Source organism: Scyliorhinus canicula, chromosome 18 (genome assembly GCF_902713615.1).
Source record: "Scyliorhinus canicula chromosome 18, sScyCan1.1, whole genome shotgun sequence".
NCBI lineage: Eukaryota > Metazoa > Chordata > Chondrichthyes > Carcharhiniformes > Scyliorhinidae > Scyliorhinus > Scyliorhinus canicula.
In genome coordinates this window covers 21945756-21970771 of record NC_052163.1, presented here as the reverse complement: position 1 = coordinate 21970771, position 25016 = coordinate 21945756, and the positions used below count along the sequence as shown (strand labels likewise).

At 46.2% G+C, this 25016-nt stretch overlaps 1 protein-coding gene across 1 annotated transcript in view; it reads left to right on the top strand.

Annotated features, from left to right (window-relative positions):
* Nucleotides 1-3301: 3301 nt before the first annotated feature.
* Nucleotides 3302-25016, top strand: part of LOC119952961 (E3 ubiquitin-protein ligase rnf213-alpha-like) — a 174877-nt gene continuing 153162 nt past the window's right edge. Inside the window, 8 exon segments of the mRNA XM_038776606.1 lie at nt 3302-3388; nt 7089-7414; nt 8722-9033; nt 11852-12020; nt 12438-12673; nt 15951-16122; nt 17212-17384; nt 20749-21144. Of these exon segments, the coding sequence (XP_038632534.1) occupies nt 3385-3388; nt 7089-7414; nt 8722-9033; nt 11852-12020; nt 12438-12673; nt 15951-16122; nt 17212-17384; nt 20749-21144 (1788 nt within the window). The 5' untranslated portion in view covers nt 3302-3384.

Sequence of the window (25016 nt, the reverse complement as noted above, 5' to 3'; positions counted from 1 at the left end):
GTACTGATAACAATCTTGGTGTGATTCCATGGCCAGTTGGAACCTTTGCTATGTCAGTCAAGGGGCCATTCTCCATGTATGAACTGAGAGAGTCAGTGTCAGGATGGTACATGACCATGGAGACCACCACATCCGCTCTGTGGGGGAATGCCTGAGATGTCTTATGGCTGAGATTGATTACTTAGTGTTTGTGAAACTGAGTTCACAAGACATTGAACTCTCCGTGGTCCAGCAGTGACCACTTATTGTACTTTTAAAAATATAACTAAGCTATGATATAAAAACAGAAAATACTCAGAAGGTCTGGCAGCATATATGGAGAGAGAAACAGCATTTTGAATCCATGTGACTATTCTTCGGCGCAAATATTCAAAATACATTTCAGTCACAATGCAAATGAGAACGTAGGTAGAGAAATATTCACCACCTCAAAACGGCTGTTGTGGTTAGGTGATTCATGCCACAAAGAATGTCTTTTAACATTTCGCCTGTAAAACTTTGGCAAAAGCCAACCTGTGGTGAGTCAATGTGATATAAGGTGAATATGATTATTTACCCATTTCACGTTTTTTTTTCAGATCTAAATCAATTTGTATGTTGTGTGTCAGAAATTCAACAGTTAGCAGGTGGAAGTGTAATAATTCGAGGTAAAGGAGCATAGGAGTAAGAATAGGCCATTCAGCCCATTGAGCCTACTCTGCAGATTGTGAAATTGTTTTTCAATGACTTGATTTAAAATAAAGTCTCTGATTTCTAAAACCAATTCAATAGGAATGTCTATGTAATTACATGGAAGCTAGCAGAGACCAAGGCTGCATTGACAACATGTTTCCAACCCCTAACCTCTACCGCCTGGAAGGACAACAGCAGCAGATGCATGTGGACACCACCATCGACAAGTTCTCCTCCAAACCTCACACCATCCTGACTTGGAAATGTATCACCGCTCCTTGTTCGAAAACCTGGAACATAGCATATGCATGGACTTCAGCAGTTTAAGAAGGCAGCTCAATGTCACCTTCTCAAGGGAAATCAGGGATGGGCAATAAATGTTGGCCACCACATCCCATGAATTAATCTAGAAGAAGAAACTCAGAAAACATTTGTGGTCAAATTAGTATTGTTCGTGTGTCTGTATTTCTTAAAATACTGGATTTCTCGTTATTCTATCACCAAAGACGAGGACAGAATCAAATTTCTCACTCTGGAACACACTACATTAAGCTGTCCATGTGCAAAATGAGGCCTAGAATATAAATACAAATTTTGCCTCGAGTCTGGCCTTGTTGCTTTGTTGCCAATCGGCACCGGAGTCACCAATAATATTGCTCTTTTTAATGAGTGGAATACTATCCCACCAATCGAATGTTGCCAAATTAACTAGATATGGCAGTTATTAATGATAATATTGCTTTTCAGAGTCGCCAGGTATCAAATGATACCACCACAAGGTTACCGGATATCGATTCACGGATCAAACAACCAATTAGTAAGTTCAAATTCAAAGATAGTTTATTTATACAAGGATTACTTCGACCTGCAACATAAAACACTACAAGTTAAACTACACCTAAGTTAAACTACACCTAACGACTACAATACCCTATACTTAACTTCAGGGCAACCGGCTCTTTGCAGATGAACAAGGGCTTTGTACGGATCTTGCATGGCTGAGTAGAAGTGGCTTCATTTCTGCTGGGCTCATCCGTCTGGAGTTTGTGTCCCCCATCAACCCGACCACCCAAAATCCTGCCACCAACTGTTAGCAACCACACGTCTGCCACTTGCTCCAGTGCTTCACATGCACCATGTGTGCCGGGCAGTGCCCACCAAAGAACCCACTAACTGACAGTGCCCTTAAACCGACCAATCGAAACAGGAAGAAATAAATATTATCATAGATAGGTTAAATATAAATAAACATTTGTATTGGCTATGGGCTCGTGCAAACGGGGGTGGATTTGACTTCCACAAGGTGGGTGGCATGGTGGCACAGTGGTTAGCACTGCTTTTAAATTAAAAAAAAAATTTAGAATGCCCAATTATTTTTTTCCAATTAAGGGGCAATTTAGTGTAGCTAATCCACCTAACCTACACATCTTTGGGTTGTGGGGGTGAAACCCACAGGGGAAATGTGCAAACTCCAAACTGGCAGTGACCCAGGGCCGGGATTCAGTCCTGGGTCCTCAGCGCTGTAGGCTGCAGTGCTAACCACTACACCATGTGCCACCCTGTGGTTAGCACTGCTGCCTCACAGTGCCAGGGACCCGGTGCTCCAGTTTCCTCCCACTGTCCAAAGATGTGCAGGTTAGGTGGATTATCATAGAATTATCATCGAATTTACAGTGCAGAAGGAGGCCATTCGGCCGATCGAGTCTGCACCGGCCCTTACAAAGAGCACCCTACTACAAGCCCACATATCTACTCCATCCCCATAACCCTGTAACCCCCCACTTAACATTTTTGGACACTAAGGGCAATTTAGCATGGCCAATCCACCTAACCCACACATGGACTGTGGGAAGAAACCGGTGTACCCGGAGGAAACCCACACAGACACGTGGAGGATGTGCAGACTCCACACAGGCAGTGACCCAAGCTGGGAATCGAACCTGGGACCCTGGAGCTGTGAAGCAACTGTGCGAACCACTATGCTACCGTGCTGCCCGATTGGTCGTGATAAATTGCCCCTTTGTGCCCAAATCTCTGCATGTTAGGAGGGGTGACAGGGATAGTGAGGCCTGGATGGGGTGCTCTTTCAGAGGGTCGGTGCAGACTCAATGGGCCGAATGGCTCCCACTGTACAAATTCCATGATTCTAAGGCAAGTGCGCCTCACAGTGTTAAACTAATGCCCAGAGTGCTATGTATTCAAAGCATCTGTTGTTTTTATTTCTGATTTGTCCCTTTTCTGTTTGTGGCAATTTATTTCCACACCTCTGGCATTTGTGTTCAAACTCTGGTCACATCTGCTGTCGCTGATTTCACGATCTTGTTGCAATCCTGTTCCTCAAACCGGGGAAATCGAAACTAGCCAGCTCAGAGGTGAGGGACCGGCGCCAAATCTGCCCATTTCCACAATGTGCTGCAGCCACGGTGTATTCTGACCGTGTGGGGCACCCGCAAAGCTTCTGTACTGAGAGAACTCGTTTCGTTTCTCAAACTCCTCGGCATTTGGCGACGTCCCCCGAGCGATGCCCCGCCTCCCTGTGCAGTGATTGGCGAATGTGCCCCACAGCCCACCTTGTGTATGGTCGGATCGTGCGTCAGTTAAATACAATAATCCAATCAGCTTCACCTAGACAAGGGAGGCTGGAAAGAAGTGTTTGGGGTCCATACGGAACCTGCTAAGTCTGCAAGCTGGCTGCATTCTGAAACCAAGGCAATGGGTGAGTTAAACAATTGCAATTATTCCAGTCACTCAACACTTTGGTGAGTAAAATGTCATTTATATTTTACTAGTCCAATGGAAACCTGCTGTGTGATTTCTTAAAACAAACACGTAAATGCATCTTTCCAGGGAAGGAACGCTCAGATGCACACCCATTGCAAAGATTGCAGGATCGGGAGGGACATTTGGGCAGAAGATAGTTGATGTGAGGGAGTGCATACATAGAAAGTGAAGCTGGATCTGTGGGACTCATGCATGAAATAATGTTCAGGATGGGCAGGTGGGATTGTTGCAGCTATGCCAGTTGACATGACTTCCAATTATATCATCCTTATGGTGTATTTCCCCAGGGGAGGGGATTTCGAAACTCAGAAAGGTGTGCGGTTAAATCAAGGCTTCCTTGAGGCCAGGAGAAGGGGTTAAATTGGAGGATCTGTCACTGAAGGGTCAGATTTATTCACAATGGCCCTCTGCCCCGGGCTTTGCAATAAGGTCAAAATAAGGAAGTGCTGGGACAAGGTAGCGGGTCTGCTAGCACCGGTGGAGAGAGGAACAGGGTTAGTGTTTCCAGTTGACGTCTTCAGAAATGAAGTTCTTGCAGGTCTGAAGAAGAGATCACATTGGGCTCGAAATGTTAACTGTCCCCAGTAAACCCACATTCAAAGCTGACATGAACTGAGCCTCCAGAAACAAGAGAAAAACAAATCTGCTGAAGCTTTACTTTCACTTTCGTTTCCTGTGCCAAAACTAAATCTCCGTCTTGAGCAATCCAGCAGTAATCAGATTATTTACCTGTGTTTGAGAGGATGTCAGCCTGTTACACTCCTTTGATGCAAAATATTGAAGGAATGGCAAATCTAAAATGAAAACGGGAAATATTGGAAATACTCAGCAGGTCAGGTATCTATGAAGAGGAAAACAAAGTTTTTTAAATATATAATTAGAGTACCCAATTATTTTTTTCCCAGTAAGAAGTTTTATAACACCAGGTTAAATGCCAACAGGTTTGTTTAGAGTTCACCTGATGAAGGAGCTGCGCTCTGAAAGCTAGTGACTCCAAACAAACCTGTTGGACTTTAACCTGGTGTTGTAAGACTTCTTATTGTGTCCACCCCAGTCCAATGCCAGCATCTCCACATCATTTTTTTCCCCAATTAAGGGACACTTTAACATAGCCAATCCACCTACCCTGCACATCTTGGGTTGTGGGAGTGAGACCCACACAAACACGGGAAGAATGCGCAAACTCCACACGGACAGTGACCCGGGGCCGGGATCGAACCAGAAGCCGGCATCGAACCCGGATCTTCAGCACCATAAGGCAGTAGTACTACTGTGCCACCATGCCGCCTTAAGAGGAAAACAAAGTTTTTGTTCAATGACAAAACTTTTTTGTTCAATGATCATTCTTCAGGACTCATAGAACCCCTACAGTGCAGAAGGAAGCCATTTGGTCCATCGAGTTTGCACTGACCCTTGGAAAGAGCACCCTACTTAAGCCCATGCCTCCAACCTATCCCGTAACCTAGTCTAACCTTTTGGACACTAAGAGGCAATTTAGCATGGCACTGCTCACCGAGACCAGGCGCTCGCTGGGTGAGGAAATGACAAGGAGGAATTTAGTAATGTAGCTGCTATATACCAATGAGTGAATCACACAGTATAATTAAATTTAATTAAGACAAAATTCAGAGACTTTATTTATTTACATCATGAGGCTGCCCGTTCTAACACGTTTATATAAAGCTCCTGCCTGTGATATTTCTGTTCATGTGAAAACATTTCATTTACAGTATTTGTTGTTGTGCTTTTGTGCTGTAAGGCTCATTTTTTGAAGAAATCAGTTTTCACATTTGAAGGCTGCATCAATGGTCAGGTCATTAGCATCAATAGTACCTTGAGGCTGATGCTTATCATGGTGTGAATTCTGCCATGGTTTACAAGAGAAGGGAGTCAGCTGCTTGCAGAACTGTTATCAGTCATGGATTGTGATGATTGTAACTGTTTTCATGCTTAAAAAGACAGATCAGATAGAGATCATACGTCAGATTTCTTATTTTGCATGTAACATCTAGACTCAAATTCACTTCCTCATAACTCCAGGCCTATACAATTTGACATCTACTTCATATTAATGATAGCATTAGGCTGGTATTTAAAAAAAAAAGATCCCTTGGAAAAAAAGAGGCATGTTTGCTTGACCTTGATCAAATTCCATTTTTGACTTTGTAGGCGGACTTGGAGGGAGTAAAATGGTCTTGAAACCAGTTCCTTGTGACTCTCTTGGCCATTGCTGAGTCTATTTCTCTCCTTTCCTGACATTCACTCATCAGTACTTTGTAGCAGGTTAAATTGACTAGCAACCAGAAGTCGAGGTACTGGCTGATATCCCCTCCCCAGCCCAGTGACACTGAGGCCTGCTGTGACACCTTCAACAAGGGAAAGGAAGGACAAGGAGAGCAGAGACATGGGAAAACCACCACCTGGAAGTTCCCCTTCAAGCCTCATGCCAGCATTACTCGGAACTATATCGCCGTTCCTTTACTGTCGCTGGGTGAAAATTCTGCAACTCCCTTCCTATCAGCACTGTGGGTGTACCAACACCACATGGACCTCAGCGGTTCGAGAAGGCAGCTCACCACCACCTTCTCGAGGGCAATTAGGGATGGGCAATAAATTGCCCACATTCCACAAATGAATTTTTAAGAAGCACGTTTACTAAGATAATCTTATTATGGCATATCAGATCAAAATTGGGATGTTCCTGAAACTTATTATTGTTGTGTGAAGTGAGTTTAATCACTGAGCCATCTGCAAAGATCTGTTTTGCTTTGAAATGTTGTTTATATTGATGTAATGCACACGTCAGCCTTTCCAATTGGGTTGATTTGGTTTCTCAGTAAACTATTGTGACTGGTTCCCTTACTTGTTCAAATTAATGGCTCATCTCCAATCTTCTCCCTCTCAAAAGTCCTAAGAAGCTCACCCGCTTGTCCCCTTTAATCACTTGTTCATGCCTAACCGTCCTTTCTTCTATAGGCTCTTTGAATATGTTACAGTCTGGCCCCACCCAAAACATTTTGTCTGAATTCCCTTAACCCAGCTTCCACATTGCTTGCTGCATTGACAGTGCTCTGGCCAAAGTCACATGTGATGCCGCCTTTAATTGTGACATTGTTCTCCTCAACCCCCTCCGCGTTTTTTTGATGAGCCTGACGAGAACACCCTTCCCCGTGGGATTGCCATCATTTGGCTTCACATCTATCCATCCTGATGCAGTCAAAACATCTGCAGAAGTGGCTTATTTTCTCATTGTGGCACACTCAGTTTTAAAGTTTGCACAAGATATATCCTTTCTCTTTGCCATCTACATGCTGCCCGTTGTTGACATAACCCATATTCATGGGGCCAGCTTCCATCTAGATGCTGATGATACCTGGTTTTCATTCTTCCATGACTATCTGTGTGTTGTCGGACTGCTTGTAACGGGTGAATAAAAGTTTCCATCACCGTAGCATCAGGAAGACCATTAACATAATTTTCTGCCCCAACAATAAACTAATTTCCCTTGCTGCTGATTTCCTAGATATTTTTAGAACTTGTTTAGGTATTTTATATTCATGTTCCTGACTTACAATGTATAATGTTCATTCAATTATTATATCAGTAAAAAAAAATTTAATTCTTAAACTTTTCAGATGTTGAGATTGAAATGGAAGAAGACACTGTGCAACCTGAGGTGGTACAGCAGTTGCAGGAAACATCTGGACCAGAATCATCCACATCACTCACTGATCACATTCCTCTGCAAGTGCTAGCCACTTCAGAGTCTCCATCAGCTACAACTGAAACTGTAGACTCTGATTTCATTGATCCATCTGAAACTCTGAGTGACTCTGCCATCATCTCCGAGACTACCGCTGATAGAGTACCAGCTAATGGAGGAGCAGCTTCTCCCTCATTTTCTGAAAACTCTAGCCACAAAAGTACTCGTCTTCTGGAGTCTACGGAGAAGATTGCTGAGGTACAGTTTTATGTCTTTGTGACAAATATGCACATTCCCTAAATGCGCAGTGGCCAGATAAAGACAACTTACCATAGGATGTCACATATTAAGATTGCCACATATTAAGACTGCAAGAACACCTATGATTAATATCTTTCCTCATTTAGTGACAATCATGGAATCTGTTGCAAGAAAACAACCTCAGTTGTAGCATTATCTTAATTGCCAAGACAAAGAAGAGGAATGTCAGAGATGTAGCAGTATGATCATTAAGTCTTATTATCTTGGGCAGCACGGAGGTGCAGTGGTTAGCACTGCTGTCTCACGGCGCTGAGGACTTGGGTTCAATCCCGACCCCAGGTCACTGCCCGTGTGGAGTGTGCACATTCTCACCGTGTTTGCGAAGGTCTCACCCCCAACTTAAAAGATGTGTAGAGTAGGTGGATTGATCACGCTAAATTGCCCCTTAATTGGAAAAAACGAATTGGGTACTTGAAATTTAAATAAAAGTTTTATTAACTTATAAATCCTAAAATGTGCTAGGTTTACTACACAGGAGAATACACTCCACTACAAACATACACCATTGTGTTTTACCCCATTGTAAAATAATAATAACAGCAATGCATTTATATTGTGCCTTTAATGTCAACAACTACCTCAAGGCACCTTAAAAGGTGTATGCAGATAAAAGTGAGCGGTGAGCCAGCAAAGGGACTACTGGGAGAAAATGTGTTTCGTTGGTCTGCTCCAGCAGCCTAAAATGAGCCAGTAGTATATGGGGGGCAGTCAATTTTTTGTCATGCCCAATCTTCCTTCTTTATATTAAAATTTACAGATTGATAGTTCAGATTCCTTGTAGATGTTCAATTCCTAACTGTTTGGTTTGGAATTAAAAATTTTGGAAATATTCTGCAAGGACAGTGGAAAATAAAACCTGGTGCAGTGTACAACGGGCTGTCGACCTGTTGTTACAGTCAGGGGAAAGTGGGGAATGTGCAAGAGCACTGAGATGGAGGGAAAATACTTCCTGGAAGGGTGCTGCAGAGTTGAAGGAGGCTGCAGTGATGGGGAAGGTGAAGGCATTAACTATAATGAGTATTTTAAGTTGAAGTGATGTGACAAATGAACAAAATTGCAACAAGAGAGGAGCAAAGAAACCTGGTCCGGGTGAGGAGTCCTCTCTAGAATATGCAAGTGGTTTTTACTTTTCTGCATCCTGTGGAAACCATGTGGATAGAAAGTTACAATTAAAGTGGTCTACTTAGTGCTTATGGTGGCGTGGTTTAGAAGTTATAACTTCATGAATCTTCACTTCTAAGCAGGAAACATTACCCGATGAAGTGGACAAGATGCAGACTGCAACGCCAAAGGAATTCCAGGAAACACTTCCACAAAATGCGGCTGTATCAGATGATCATTGCGATCCGGTCTCATTGGAACCTACCTCAGAAAGAATTGAAATGATTGACCTGGATGACATTGATGTATCTGACATTCCAAACGACCCAATGCCTAATTCGCTGACAATCATCGGCGATGCATTGGCTTCTAGAGAAAGTCTTTCTTCCTCACTTTCTCAAAGTGCAACAAAGGAAAGAAGTGACTTGCAGCAGTTTGCGGGGAAGAGTACTGAGGTACATTCAATTTCACTGAACTCCCAATTTTATGCTTCTGTGACTATTTGCATATCTTGTGAGTATGGTTTTGGGGCAAAAAAGCGTGCGTCCAGAGGGATTTGTGGTAATCTGAATGCAAAAGAATTTGCAATAATTTTTTAAAAAATCGTGGGGAACCTAGGCAAAGGGTCAAGACATTTATTGCAGACTGTGACAATCAGGAAGTTTGTCTTTATCCTGTATATTTTCCATATAAATTTTTGGTGGGCACGATTTACCGGCTGTTCATGCTGGTGGGATATTCGAGTCCCACGCTGGCGCACATGTTTCCCGGCGAGGAGAGGTGCAGTTACAGGGAATTCCGTTGACAACAACGGGGTCGGTGATTCCCGCTGGCGGGCAACCTCTGCCGCCGAACTCCACACGGCGTGTTCTGCTTTCCCCTTTGCTGTGGTTCAGAATGGGGAGTAGCTGAGCTGACTTGAGGGTAATAGGCTCGGTTAATTGAACTGGAATTCAGGCAGTTCAGGCGGTTTAGTTCCAGGTTAATATTGCATTGCAAAATGGTCAACAAGTACTGGGAACTCAGAAAGGTTTTAACCCTTGCTATGATTCCTATTATTGTGCATTTGATGATTGATCATTGATTAGTCTATCTTCAGGGCCCTTAGAACATAGAATTCATAGAAACCCTACAGTGTAGAAGGAGGCCATTCGGCCCATTGAGTCTGCACCGACCCTCTGAAAGAGCACCTTACCTACGGCCACTCCCCTGCTCCATCCCCGTAGCCCCACCTAACTTACACATCTTTGCACACTAAAGAGGCAATTTAGCATGGCCACTCCACCTAACCTGCACATCTTTGGACTGTGGGAGGAAACCGGAGCACCCGGAGGAAACCCACATAGACATGGGGAAAAGTGCAAACTCCACACAGACAGTCACTCAAGGCCGGAATTGAACCGCCGTGCCGCCCTCTGAAATATTTCCCATATTCTTTAGCTCAGCATGAAATTCGCTCTGAGGACACATTATCCACTCGCATGGTGTCTGGAAGGTCTACCTAGGGACAGACCTGTTTCTCCAAAATGTCTTATTGCTATGAGATTCTGTAAGATGTGCACTCTTGACCAATCTTGATTTTATTAACTTTTGATTGCTGTGCTATATCTTTCTATATATTTTTGCATCCTTAATTGTGTAGATAAATTTAACAAAGTATTTTAAACCTATGGACATTGTACTGGTAACGTGCTATTTTCAGCTTTTCAAAATATATTCTGCAGTGATCTAAACGTCATACATAGGAGCCAGTTGTTAAGTGGGGAACAGTAATCCCAAGCGCACCATATACAGGCACGTAGATTCGCTCCACACAGGACTCAGTCAGCCGCAAAAACAGTCTTATGGCTGCATACCTGACAATTGTTGGAGGCAAAAAGGGAAAAAACAAGCTCTGATTTATACAATGCTTTGCATTGCGTCAGCACATCGCAAAGCAGGTTATAGCCGACAAAGTACTTTGGAAGCATCATCACTGCTGTAGGAAATGTGACAATCAATTTGTGCACAGCAAGCTCCCAGAAACAGCAACCTGATGATGTTCATATTTAGTGATGTTGGTTGAGGGATAGATATTGGCGAAAACATCAGGAGATCTCCCCTCCTCTTCTTCAAGGTAGTGGCATCGGGGTTCATGACTTGTATAAGGTGTTAGTGAGGCCACACCTGGAGTATTGTGTTCAGTTTTGGTCTCCTTACTTGAGAAAGGACATACTGGCACTGGAGGGTGTGCAGAGGAGATTCACTAGGTTAATCCCAGAGCTGAAGGGGTTGGATTACGAGGAGAGGTTGAGTAGACTGGGACTGTACTCGTTGGAATTTAGAAGGATGAGGGGGGAATCTTATAGAAACATTTAAAATTATGAAGGGAATAGATAGGATAGATGCGGGCAGGTTGTTTCCACTGGCGGGTGAAAGCAGAACTAGGGGACATAGCCTCAAAATAAGGGGAAGTAGATTTAGGACTGAGTTTAGGAGGAACTTCTTCACCCAAAGGGTTGTGAATCTATGGAATTCCTTGCCCAGTGAAGCAGTTGAGACTCCTTCATTAAATGTTTTTAAGGTAAAGATAGATAGTTTTTTGAAGAATAAAGGGATTAAGGGTTATGGTGTTCGGGCCGGAATGTGAGCTGAGTCCACAAAAGATCAGCCATGATCTGACTCCCCCCCCCCCCCCCCCCCGCCCCGCCGATTGTTTCTCGACGGCGCACCTTCTGCTGACAGCGGGATTTCCCGCTGCTTGTCAAAGGGATTCCTCATTGAAGCTGCCCCACGCTGCCCGGAAACGCGTGCGTGGTGGTGGTGGTGGGGGGGGGGGGGGGGGGGGGGGGGCTTGCGCTGCCAGCGGGAATAGAGAATCCCAACGGCTGGAGAATTCCAGCCCGTATGCCTGGTAACATATTAAAATAGCAATTGTTCCCAATTTTATTTTGCGTGATTGTGGCAGCTGTACAAGATTTGTATGGATTTTATCAGCACTATGGAGAGAATGCTGTTATATTATGGTCTGTGCTGCACTTGCATGAATGCTGATGGGAAGTTTGTGCATAATGACGGTTGGTCCTCAGTGCACACCAGTGTTCAACTAAAAAAAATAATCTTTTTGAACAAGTCATAAACTGTTCCATTTCCAATGACTCCCTAAATTAGCACCATTAGAAAGTTCTACCTACTTGTACCAAGGCCAAACCAAATCTGTCACATAACAGAAATTTAATGTATGATTTTTGCACTGAGACTTCGGGGCAAATAAAGTTATTTTTCACAATGCAGGAACACCAGAAATGTCTTGGAAAGAATGGGAACGATCAACCTTCCACTCTTCTGGAGAAATCAGGAAATTTACCCTGTTTGCCTGAGGAAGAATCAACTTCAGGTCCCACGCTAGCTAAGGTTGCAAATCAGCAAGATGAACTCAACATTGCTGCAGCTGAGAAAAGAGGTGAAACTTCACATTTCTGCTCAAAGTAATGCAAGGAATTGTGAAACTTACAACAAAATGATCATAAATGTGCATGATGTCTAAATTATGTTTTGACGACGTAACGTAGATATCCCAATACATACTCATTTCAAAATATTGGAACAATAAAAGGACTGGTGCTGTTTTCAATGTCCACAAATGGCCTGGCTTCATTATTCCATCATTTGGAAGAGCAGGTTCACGTGATGACCAACTCGTCTTCTGTAGTGCAATCGATCCCCTGTTTAGTGGTTAGTTACTGAATTGGGGCCTGCTAGCCTATGCCAAGCCTGTACAAGCACATAGGTTTCAGGTCACAAGTTAAAATCTGACTGGAACAATTTTGGAGTGATAGACCACTTTCCTATTTTTCATATTTTCTGTTGGTTTTATCAGGTGTGATAAATATTCCAGTCCCAGCCATTTTACCCGAGAATGAATATAGACCATCAGGTGCTAAGCACACCGGCCAGGGCGTTCTCGGGGGACTTGATGGATTGGATGTTGAAACAAAAGCTGATCTTACTGATGATGATTACTTCACTGTTACAACAGATGATGAAAAAGACTCACCTGTCCAAACAGACGCAGTCAGCAAAACTGAATGCGTGGGAAGCAAACGAAAGAAGAACGTGAGTATGCAATAAACGTTTCAAGAAATGCTATTCGGTAATGAAGGAAACAACATTGTGAGATATGACTCACAAGTGCCCACCGATCCGAAATTCCCCTCTCTCTAATATTTCAGCAGAAGTGTTTTGTCGGAAGTGATTAGCGTGGCCACTAAAATAGCTGAGAAAAACTAGTCATATGCGTGTTCTAGATTTAACTGTTACCATCCCACAGAATCATTTCTCCAGCTAGAATAAGCAGCTTTTCATCTGACCATGCAAAACAAAAGCTAAAATAATGGTGAAAAGAGGGACATGTTGTTGAAGCTTTTCATCTTGCACTCATCAGGCGGTGTGGAGAAATTTGACAAGGTTGGCATTGTGGTCCTGCTGATCATGGCCGCAGATGGTGACGTTGTCTAGGTACGGAAAGGTGGCCCGCAAACCGTACCGGTTGACTATTTGGTCCATCTCCCTTTGGAAGACCGAGACCCTGTTGGTGACGCTGAATGGAACTCTGAGGAAGTGATAGAGGCAACTGTCGGCCTCGAAGGCAGTGTATGGACGGTCCGCCTTACGGATGGGGAGCTGGTGGTAGGCGGATTTGAGGTCTACCGTTGAGAAGACCCGGTACTGTGCAATCTGATTGACCATATCAGATATGCGTGGGGGTCCGTGTCGAGCTGCGTGTACCGATTGATGGTCTGGCTGTAGTCCACGACCATTCTGTGTTTCTCCCCAGTTTTAACTACTTCCACTTGGGTTCTCCAGGGGCTGTTGCTGGCCTCGATGATGTCTTCCCGAAGCAGCCGCTGGACCTCGGACCTGATGAAGGTTCTGTCCTGGGTGCTATACCATCTGTTCCAGGTGGCGACGGGTTTGCAATCCGGGGTTAGATTTGCGAAGAGGGAAGGTGGATCAACCTTTAGGGTCGCGAGGCCCACACAGTAAGGGATGGTCGGGGCCCGCCGAATTTCAGAGTTAGGCTCTGGAGGTAACACTGAAGTCCAGGCTGAGTTGTAGGGCAGTGCAGAGGTTAGGGAGGACGTAGAGGTGGAAACCGCTGAATTCTACGCCCTGGACCATGAGTGTGACCGTACAGTATCCCCGGATCGCCACGGAATGGGATCTGGAGGCCAGGGAGATTCTTTGATTGGCGGGGTGTACCGTGAGGGATCAGTGCCTTTCTGTATCCAGGTGGATGAAGCTCCGGTGCTCCCGGAGTCCAGCAGGCAAGAGGTCACGTGTCCGTCGATTTTAACGCTGGTCGATGCGATGGCCAGGTTGTGCAGACGAGGCTGGTCGATGGTCACTGAGGCGATTTGTGGTTGGTCGTCGCTGGTGTTAGATGATGGGGTGCCCGGGGGGGCATGGGTCCTGGAACGCTGATGGCGGCACCTGAAGATCTTGGGGAGGACAAAATGGTGGTGCCCATGGGCCGCACGTGGCGGGGGTTGGATAAGGTGGCGGTGCCCATGGGCCGCACGTGTTGCGCGGAGGGGAAGATAGCGGCGTCCACTGGCCGCGCTTGGTCTGAGGGGGAGAAGATGGCGGCGCCCACTGACCGCACGTGGTCTGGGGGGTGATGATGGCAGCGCTCATTGTTCGGGGTGGGGGCGATAGCGGCTACTGCGCGGGCCTGGCACACCGCGGCGAAGTGCCCCTTCTTACCGCAAGCCTTACAAATGTCTCGGCATGTGTGGCCCCTTCTTAGAGTTGCTGGCGTATGAAGTCTGACCCAATCCCCGTAACAATAGCTTCCCACATAAGGGGGTTAGAATGTTCAGTGGCCGTAACAGCCTGACAGTCACAGTCCCAGACTAGTGGGATTAAGGCCCGCCAGAAGTCTTCTATGGAACCACCAGGGAGTTGAGAGTGAGTGACGAGTACGTGCCTGGCGAAGAGCGTGTTCGCTTTCTGTGCGTAGTTTTCTTTAAGTAGCACCATGGCTTCGTCGTAGTTCGCCGCGTCCTGGATCAGCGGAAAGACGTTGGAGCTCAACCTCGAGTACAGTATCTGTATTTTCGGAGCCTCCGGAACAGGGTCTGGTGCAGACCTGATGTACGCCTCGAAACAAGCTAGCCAGTACTGAAAGTCCTTTTTGTCGTCGCTTGATTGCGGATCCAGCTGCAGGCGATCCGGCTTGATACGGAGGTCCATCTTCTGAAAATCTTAGAGCAATAAATTGATGCACGATCAATTGGACAAAAACGAGAGTTGAATACAACTGAGGCTTTATTGCTCTAAGATGAATGAAATGAAAAAAATGAAATGAAATGAAAATCGCTTATTGTCACGAGTAGGCTTCAATTAAGTTACTGTGAAAAGCCCCTAGACGCCACATTCCGCGCCTGTTCAGGAAGGCTGTACGGGAATATAAGATGGCCACATAAGATGTGTGGCCTCCCACAGCAGCTGGCGAAATGGCTGCTGCACGGAGGACACACATATTTATACTCCACCTACTGGGAGGAACCAGCAGGCAGGGACTACTACCTGTAGTACAGGTCCTACCTTACATCATCTAATATAAATGCAACAATGGTTTACCACAATACTCATCCACCAAAATACCATGCAACCTCACTAAGAGACCATTCCTAATGCAGGCTTCAATCCTTTTACCAAGATGGCTATTGTACGAAATGAAATTTAGTGTCATTTTTACTTAAGCCCCCACCTTGGCCACCAGGAAGGTTCTTCACATAAAACATCTGGTGAAAAATCACCTCCTTTCGCTTTGCACTGTGGCTAAAGTTATAAGTCAGGTTCTAAAGTCCGCACTGATCAAAGTGAAGTGTTGTGAGACCTGCCTTTCCCTGGCGTTAGGGCCAATTCAGTCTGGATTGACACAATAACTCGCATTGTTGCAAATCAAAACTGTTTCACACAAATGCAACAGTTACAGTACAAATACATCTTTCAACACATCACCAAAACTGAACTGAGGACATTAAATGGTGTGGACAGTTTTACTGCTGTATTTTCACTCTAGCGCATTGATTCTATACCTTAAAGATAGCACATGACCATCAAACAGTTTTGTATTTTGTCTTTTCGTTTGTTTATATTCTGATTGGGCATCATTTGGATTGGATTGGATTTGATTTATTGTCACATGTACTGAGGTACAGTGGAAAGTATTCTTCTGCGTACAGTCCAGAAAGTTTGATCGTTCTTACCCCTTAAAAAGCCTCTTAAATCCCACACTCCAGACATAATGAAATTTCATTCCTACTTTACTTGTTCGCTTACCTGGAGTAGATCGTTCATTAATGCTCAGTGGCTTATTCAACAGAAAAGACGCAGAAAACGAAATAGAAAGAAGAAGAAAGACTCAGTTAATGAAACTGTTGCAGCAAAGCAAAAGAAGGAGGCACCGGCTCGTGATTCAGCCGAGTCGGCACATGAAGGGCCGGCAGATGGTGAACGTGACCATGATACTAGTCAACCTGGCCACTCTAGTGAAGGTGAGGCACTGGTAACCAAATAAATAACATCATTGGCATATTGATTCCGAGCAAAAGGGAAATGGACTTTTTTCCCATTGCATTAAAGGTTTCAGTGTGACTTCCGGGCAAAGTGAAGCCATTGTGTGTTTAATGTGTGATACGCACTTAAACTAAGTTATCAATGGTTAGAAACAGCTTGTCCAGGAGTGAGATAAGTTGTGCAATGGCGAATAGAGCTGAAACCCGCAAATTTCAGACTCGTAGTGTTGGATTTTATGGCCCCCTGCTGGGCACGTCCTGGACAGCGGGCACGTAAAATACAAGGGCTGCCCAGCCCACCACCTTCCTGCCCAACCCCAAGCTGTCCCCATAATACAATAGGTGTGTGGGTGCCGAACTCAAGCCCTGCCCAGGACACTTCAAATAAATAACTAATGGTCCATTGAGTTTGTTAGCAAACCAAGTGACTGGGATAATACATTCCGTGCTATAATATGGTTGGCGTGGGTATGTGGGTGGGAGTGGTCAGTCTGTTTATTGAAGCAAAGTTGAAAGAAGACGGGAAGGAAGGGGGTGGGCTTGTGCCCTGTGAACATCTGGTGCGCTCCCCCCAAAATGTTATTACCGCCCTTTGTCCCTTCCTGCCTGGCCTCCAAAACCAACACCACCCTCCCTGCACCCCTTATCCTGTCCAGACAGGCCTGGCATCCACCTTCTCTTCACTGCAGGCCGGCTCGCAATCCAAAAGTGGCCAAAACTGAGTCCTCCAGCTGTGAGGGTCAGAGCTGCCGGCCAATTGCTTTATGGCTGCGAGGCAAGCTTGTTTTCAGTGTGTCAACTGGCATCGCTTCCGGGGGCTGAGGTGATCAGCCCCTCCCATTGCGCCCCCTCCCCCCTCCCCCCAACCCCATCCACACTCCACCCATACAGTCCAGCCATAGTACCTGAGTCAAGCTGACATGACAATCTTTGCATGAGACAAGCCAGAGTATAATTCACAATATCGCCATCATTTGCGAAATCTTTGCAGCGGTTGACATTTGGTCTCCCAACACAAGTTATCCAACTTTGAAAAGTCTTTTCCGAAATTCCGCCCGACATTTTTAGGTACCAGGGAAACAGCGCAGGCTGCTGCTGAATCGAAGCTGACCACAGAGGGGAAACTGTCACAACCTGTTCAAGACACAAAACAAGTTGGTCCACAAGATGTTGCCAAAGAGCAAATCCCCTCCACTGAGAATTCTCCTGGGAATGATGAACAAATTAAAAGTAATTCAAAGGTACAGTTGTGCTAACCGTTAAAATGTGAATCCTGTGTTATGAGTTTTGTTTGCCAATTTTATCCCATTTTTATCTCACTCTCGCTGGCGTATCAGTAATCATCATATATGCGTTTAGATAGTGAGCATTGAGCCATTCTCCCTCAGTCAGTGACTACACACGCTCTTTCGAATTTAAGTCATTGGGACAGCATCATATTAGGGGATTGCTGTCTGCTTTTTTTCCCCCCCCTTCCTCATACCAAGTAACTGAGGCCATAGTTAATGTCCCCACTACTGAGATCAGTGAATTTTGCATTTAGATCTGGGATAAATTCTGAAGGTGTCGATGTGCGTAGCTTTGCAATACACCAAGCTGTGCCTCAATCCACCTGTCAGGCAGGGAACTCGGCACTTGTCACAGTGAGACAGACTCTTCCATAATACACCTGACACGAGACACAAAAAGGTTGTGACAGGAAGATGTGTGGGAAGTAATTTGCTTCTGAAGTTCAAGGCAAATTACCAAGGAGCTAAAGTAAAAGCTTGGCAACACATGGCTCTTGATTGAGTAGTGAATTTTAGTTATTTTACAAAGAAAAAAGGAACACAGTTGTTGCAGTTGTGTAAAAGGAGGAAGGCAGGGGGCGGGATTCTCCGCCCCGCCGCGCCGTATTTCTGTCCCGACCCGCCGGCGGGATTCTCCGTTACGCCGGCCGGTCAATGGGGTTTCCCATTGTGGGGCAGCCCCACGCCGTCAGCAAACTCCCGGGCTCCAGCATAACGGAGAATCACGCCGGCGGAGAATCCCGGCCAAGGTCTAAATGGGGTGCAGTACTTCTAAAAGTCTATTTTGACTTAGAATTCAAGTTCTAATTGATGACGATCAGAATTGATTTTTCCCGAAGGTGCTAAATGAGAAATCCTCAGGTTGAGAAGCCGGTGCACCCATTCCCTGAGGGTGTGGAGAGCTCCGACTGGCACACAGCAGCATATTGCAAAGTGGCTTTATCTATTCTAATCCCATTTTCCAGCACTTGGCCTGTGGCCTTATAGGCTGTGGCATTTCGAGTGCTCATGTGTGACTCCAGTAAAATAGGCACAGCATTGTCCTCAGAGTATTTCCAAGAAGTATTGATGAAGTGTCCCAGAAGGTCTCCCAATGTGTTCAGAGATTTATTTCACAGCTGAAATATAATGAGCATGTCTTGGTGACCATCCCTTTAAGGAGAGCTTGAAATTAACTTCATTGCTGTGTTTACTCTCAACAGCCGGTCATTGCTAAGAGAGAGCTTTAGCTGAAGTGCCAGCCATAAAAATGCCATAAACATGCAACCTCTTTAATGAGAGCTAGCAGGTACCTTAAATGGCAATCTGCTGGTTAACAAACCACCAGGTTAATGCTGGTTGTGACTCATTTATCAAGTTAACGTCTTGTGCTAAATGCAGGTTAAACCAGTGTTTCAGCGCAAGACCTCATCGTGGTCACCCCAAGAGGACCATTAGCGTCTGAATATCTGAAAATTGCCCCCCCAGACCCTGGTGCACTGAGTGATGAAATAGCCGGGAATGGGTGCACACCTACAATACCTCAACTATGCCATTAGAGGGAGGCACTGAGATACAAAATACTATGCCGGGTCAGATATAGAATCATACAATCACGACAGTGCAGAAGGAAGCCATTCGGCCCATCGAGTCTGCACCAATCCTCTCATAGAACACCCACCTAGGTACACCCTATCCCTGTAACCCAACAACCCCATCTAATCTTTTGGAGACTAAGGGGCAATTTATCATGGCCAATTCACCTAACCTGCACATCTTTGGATCAGTAAACAGATCACTTCAGGGGTCATGCTGTGAAAGGCGAGTTTAATTGCGAGGTATTCTGGCTTCTGCAGAATTACGATCCATTGATTTAACATATGTTGGGAAGTGTAGACTATATGCTTGATAAGAAATATGCCACATAAGAAGTTCTCTGCTGAGTAATTCAATAAGTCTTGTTTCAAATGCGGTTAATAGTTTTTGCTGAGGAACGTTTTTGGCATTTTTTATTCTTTCATGGAACATGGGTGTCACTGACTGAGCCAGAATTTGTTGCCCGTCCCTAATTGCCCTACAACTGAGTAGTTTGCGAGGCCTTTTCAGAGGGCATGTAAGAGTCAACCACATCGCTGTCGGCCATACCAGATAAGGTTGGCAGATTTCCTTCCCTAAAGGACATTAGATGGGTTGTTAAGGTAATCGTCAATGGTTTTATGGTCATCAGTATTAGACTTTTTCATTCCAAGTATTTATTGAACCTGAACCCATGGAGCATTGGATGACTAGTCCATTGACAATATCACCGCCTCCCCATACCCGTTCATTATGTGCTGGTTTAGATTGTTAGACTGATGTGGTCCAGGGGAAGATGTTTACAGTTTGAATTTCATACAAAAATGCACAGCACCAAAATGTAGCATTTGAAGTGTCAGCCGTGGCTCACTTTGATGATATTCTTTGTCAGCTGAGTCAAAGGTTTTGGATTCAAGTTCCACTTTAGGACTTGAGCATGTAGATCAAATCTGACGCTCGAGTTCAGTGCTGAGGGAGTGCTCAACCATCAGAGATCCTAGGCTGGATTCTCCGCCGGCCGGATTCTCCGTTGTGCCGTCAGCGTACCCACGCCCGCACGTTTCCCGGTGCGATGGGGTGACGACAATGGGAAATGCCATTGGCAGGTGGCGGGAACAGAGAATCCCACTGCCGACAATGGCGCAGCGCCCAGGAAAACCTGGCTGATGGTCCGGAGAATCCCGCCCCTTTTATTTCAGACGACACGCACAATTAAGGCCCCACAGCATCAGAAAAATGGTTTCCCATCTCTGCCCTGTAATTTACCACCACCTCGATGTCCTGATCGGTAACATGGGCTGGGACTTCAGGGATAGGTTCGGAGCCTGGTTCGGACGCCCACGCCGTGTCCTCCTGCGGAAAAATTGGCAAACCAGTGAATGCCCATTGACTTTCAAGGGATTTCACATTTGGGTGGCTCCACCTGAACTTCACCGTGCAATACACAACTGGGTAAGCAGGAATTCCATCAATTTTATTGTATTTCTGCAGCAATTTAACTGGCAAGTGAGGAAGCAGCATTAATATGGGTGAAAGTAGTCACAGAAAAACGGCCAATTTAAGATGCAGTAGTTAAAATTGAGAAGATAATAACAATGAGTCATTTTGGCACAATCCAATATAACCACTCCAGTGAACAAGTAAAATGCATTGACACTTGATAGGAGAATAAATTATAAAAAATACTCCTTCACGTTTCAAACTTCTTTTGATTTTTGGAATAAGTCATCCATTTGATTACATTTTTTTCTAAAAAAAACAGAAGCAAAAAAGAAAAAAAAGGCAGCAGGACAAGAAGAATTTTCAAAAGAAAAGTAAAATGCTACAGAATGCCATTGTGGTGCAGGATGCGGCAATGCCTGTTGCCTCGGACAAGGTGTCGGAGCTGGAAGCGGTTCCCACTTCACGGACCAATAATGCGGATTCCAAGGGCGCAAAGGAAGATGGAAAAGTCAAACCTCAGTCAGAATTGGAAGTTAAAGGCGGAGCTGATGATGCTCCACAGAGTGGGCCGAGCAAGAGCGAGGACGCAACCAATGAGATATCCGCTAAAGATCAGTCAGCCAATCATAATGCAGACAAAAGTGATACTCAACAAGAAAATCGCGACGCTGTCCAGCGAAAGGAAACGGAGCGTGGCGGCAATTCTACCGTATCGGTCAGTGCATTACACTTCATACTCAGCTCTTTATTCTTTTTTGTAACAAAAAGTAGCAAATGGATTAAACTAACCCTGCTTTGGAAGTAAATGAGAGTAAAGAAACAACCTCATTGCCCGAGGAATTGGTTGGCACTGTGCCCATGAGTAGTTTAAGGTTTCATGAGCAATTTAAGATTTCACCACACTGAAATTGGACAATGAAAAAGCAAGAGGGAGCCGAGTTCAGGAGAGAAGTGATATAAAATCAAAACAAGTTATCAGTGGCAGTTTTGGAGAAAATACAACAGCCTCAGGTACCGCTAGTGTAACCATTGCCAACTAAGCACCAGAAGACTTGTAATCCTCTATTACCGGTGTGTGGAACTAAAACACCCAGTACATTAATTACATCAGTGTGTGCTCATGCACGTATTGTGTCAGAAAATGTGATGGAAGTTTTTGGGAATTGTTTGGGGAAGTTGTAATGCTGGAGGGTGTTGCAGACATAAGGAGGGGTGTGGCTATGAAGGATTTTAATCAAAACTATGAGAATATTAGCATTGGCTGCCCGTGCACTGGTGCATCACTGTAGATCACCAAGCACAGGGGTGATAGGTGAGTGGGACTAGATGTAGGATCGGGTACAGCCACAGAGGTTTATAGAGGCTGATGGGAGATCAATGAGGGAGGTGCTGAAATAGTTGAGTCAGGAAAAAGCACTGGTGGATTTCAGCAGCGGATGGATTGAAGTGGGCAATGTTAGGGAGATAAAAATAGATTGTTTTTGTGACAGAAGGATTTAAGCTTGGAAACTAAAGTATGAAGATTGGTCGAGGGTGAGTTAGTAACAGGAAATGTTGGTGGTATTAGGAGCAAAAGTCAGGAGTTTGTTGCAGGGGCTAAAGGCAATCGGGACGATTAAACAAAAATAAAACAGTGTTCGTTCTGGGCGGGATTAGACGGGTCGTTCTCAATCCCCGGTAGGGAACACCCCCGAAGCTGCACAGCGTAATTTCCTGCACTGAAGGGCTCTGACAAGCGGAGCTCTGCAGTACAGGAAGAGATAAATGGTGCCCCAAACTCTCGACTCCCTGACTCGGCCTCTGGACGCCTCCAATGCCCCAACTTACCTATAAGAGGGTCCTCGGGACCACTCGCACCCCACCCCATAGGGGCAGGTCACCCCCGGGCCCGATCACTGGTGCGGGCAAAATTCCACCGGGCACCTTAGCGCTACCAGCCTGGCACCCTAGCGGCAATGCAAGTGTGGCAGTGCCAAGGTGCCTGGGTGGCATCAGCAATGCCAGGGTGCCTCCCTGCATGAAGGCCAACCACCTGGGGGCCTCGGATCCTCTGGGAAACCCCCCGGCCCCCCCAATGCCCTTCTGTCTGGTCCCTGCTTATGTGGAGCAGTTCTAAATGGTGCCCGACTGGGGTCTCCTCAGCAAGGCCGGTCGATCCCGGGAGCCGGTTCGATCTGGCGTTGGTAGAGTTAAATGAGTTTGGAAACTCACTTAACCCTGCAAGATCTAATGAGATCTCACAAGGTGTAACGACCATTGGGGATCCCGGAAAAGGCCTCTCCTGGGATCTACCGGCCGCATTCCGTCCTGATTCCGGCGGGACAAGGCCAGTAAATCGCGCCGAATGTCTTTAGCCTTTCTGATATTAAGTTAACAAAACCGTAGATCATTCAAGACTGAATATAATGGAAATAGACGGTTTAGAGAGGTAGGGAAGAAGTTAGGCTAATTAGCCACCATGTGAAAGCTGACCCCTGATGTTGTCATGTTGCAATGTGTGGATGAAGAGGAGGAAGAGGGCCATGGAAATGTTTTTGCAAACAATCGCGACGCTGTCCAGCGAAAGGAAACGGGGCGTGGCGGCAATTCTACCGTATCGGTCAGTGCATTACACTTCACACTCAGCTCTTTATTCTTTTTTGTAACAAAAAGTAGCAAATGGATTAAACTAACCCTGATGGAAATACTCTGGAGATACTCTGGCTGTGTGTGTCTAGGTAGGTATAGAGCCATTTGAGAACATGGGCCGGGATTCTCCCGAAATTGGCAGTGCGGCCCGTACCAGTGCCAAGAGCGGCGTGAACCACTCCGGCGTCGGGCTGCCCGGAAGTTGTGGAATCCTCCGCATTTCCGGAGCTAGGCCAGCGCTGAAGAGGTTGGCGCCGCGCCAACTGCGGCGAAGGGCCTCCGCTGGCCGGGGCGAGTTTCTGCATGCGCAGGACCGCCAGTGTGTTTCCTGCGCATGCGCAGGGGACGTCTTCTCCGCGCCGGCTATGGCGGAGCCTTACAGAGGCCGGCGCGGAGGGAAAGAGTGCCCCAGGGCACAGGCCCGCCCACAGATAGATGGGTCCCGATCACGGGCCAAGTCACCGCGGGGAACCCCGGGGCCGGATCCCCCCACGCCCCCCGAGGACCCCGCTAAACGGCCAACAAGCCAGGTCCTGCCGGGATGGACCAGGTCCATTTCACGCTGGCGGGACTGGCCAGGAATGAGTGGCCATTTGGCCAATCGGGGCCCGGAGAATTGCTTGGGGGGGGGGTGGCTGCTGCCAATGGCCCCTGACCAGCGCGATCTCCTCCCCCGCCCGAAATCCGGCGCCGGAGAATTCGACAGCCGGCATCGGAGTGATGGGGCGGGATTCACGCTGTCCCCAGCGATTGTCCCACCCAGCGGGGGGGGGTTCAGAGAATCCTGCCCATGTTCTCTGAAATGAAAATGAAATATATTTGCTGGAGGAGGCACAATTCCTTAATCTAAAGCAATTTGGAAACATTATGGCAAAGGCACCTGCAATTTATTATTTTTAAGACCACTAGGTTCTGCACAAAGTTACACATCCCAAGCTCCATTATTTACTCTATTACCTTTTTTTTAACTTGTATTAAATCTACCAAATTCTTCCACATTCAATTAATTTTAGGTTTGCTTGTACTGTTGATATTTTGTCCACTTTCTCCATTGTGAAAATGGATTTCAAGTATTCAATTGACTGCGTGCGGAGGAGGCCTCCTGCATGGGAACCTCCCTCCGGGCCCTCGCCACGGCAGCACTCCCATCCCCACCCAAAAAACACTCCAGCAGCCCAGTGGTGACAGCCACCCTCCAATCCTGGAACCAACTGCGGCAGCAACTTGGCCTGACCAAAATGTCGAACAGGGCTCCCATCTGCAACAACCATAGGTTCACACCAGCACTGACTGACGCCACCTTCAAAAGGTGGAGGCAGGACGGGGGGACACTGACAGTCAGGGACCTATACACGGACGACAGGATCGCAACACTGGACGAACTGACAGAGAAGTTTCAGCTAGCTGGGGGGAACGAGCTACGGTACCTGCAGCTCAAAAACTTCCTACGAAAGGAGACAAGGACGTACCCACAACCGCCACGACAGACACTACTGGAAGACCTACTGGACGCAAGTATCCTAGAGAAAGGGAACTGTAGTGACATGTATGACCGACTGGTAGATAGGGACGACACCGTACTGGACGCAACAAGAAGGAAATGGGAGGACGACCTGGGGATGGAGATAGGGTGGGGACTCTGGAGCGAAGCACTGCATAGGGTCAACTCCACCTCCACATGCGCAAGGCTCAGCCTGACGCAACTAAAAGTGGTACATAGAGCCCACTTAACAAGAACCCGTATGAGTAGGTTCTTCCCGGAGGTGGAAGACAGATGTGAACGGTGCCAAAGAGGCCCGGCCAACCACGCCCACATGTTCTGGTCTTGCCCCAGACTCGTGGAGTACTGGACAGCCTTCTTCGAGGTTATGTCCAAAGTGGTGGGAGTGAGGGTGGAGCCATGCCCGATAGTGGCGGTCTTCGGGGTTTCAGAACAGCCAGATCTATTCCTGGGGAGGA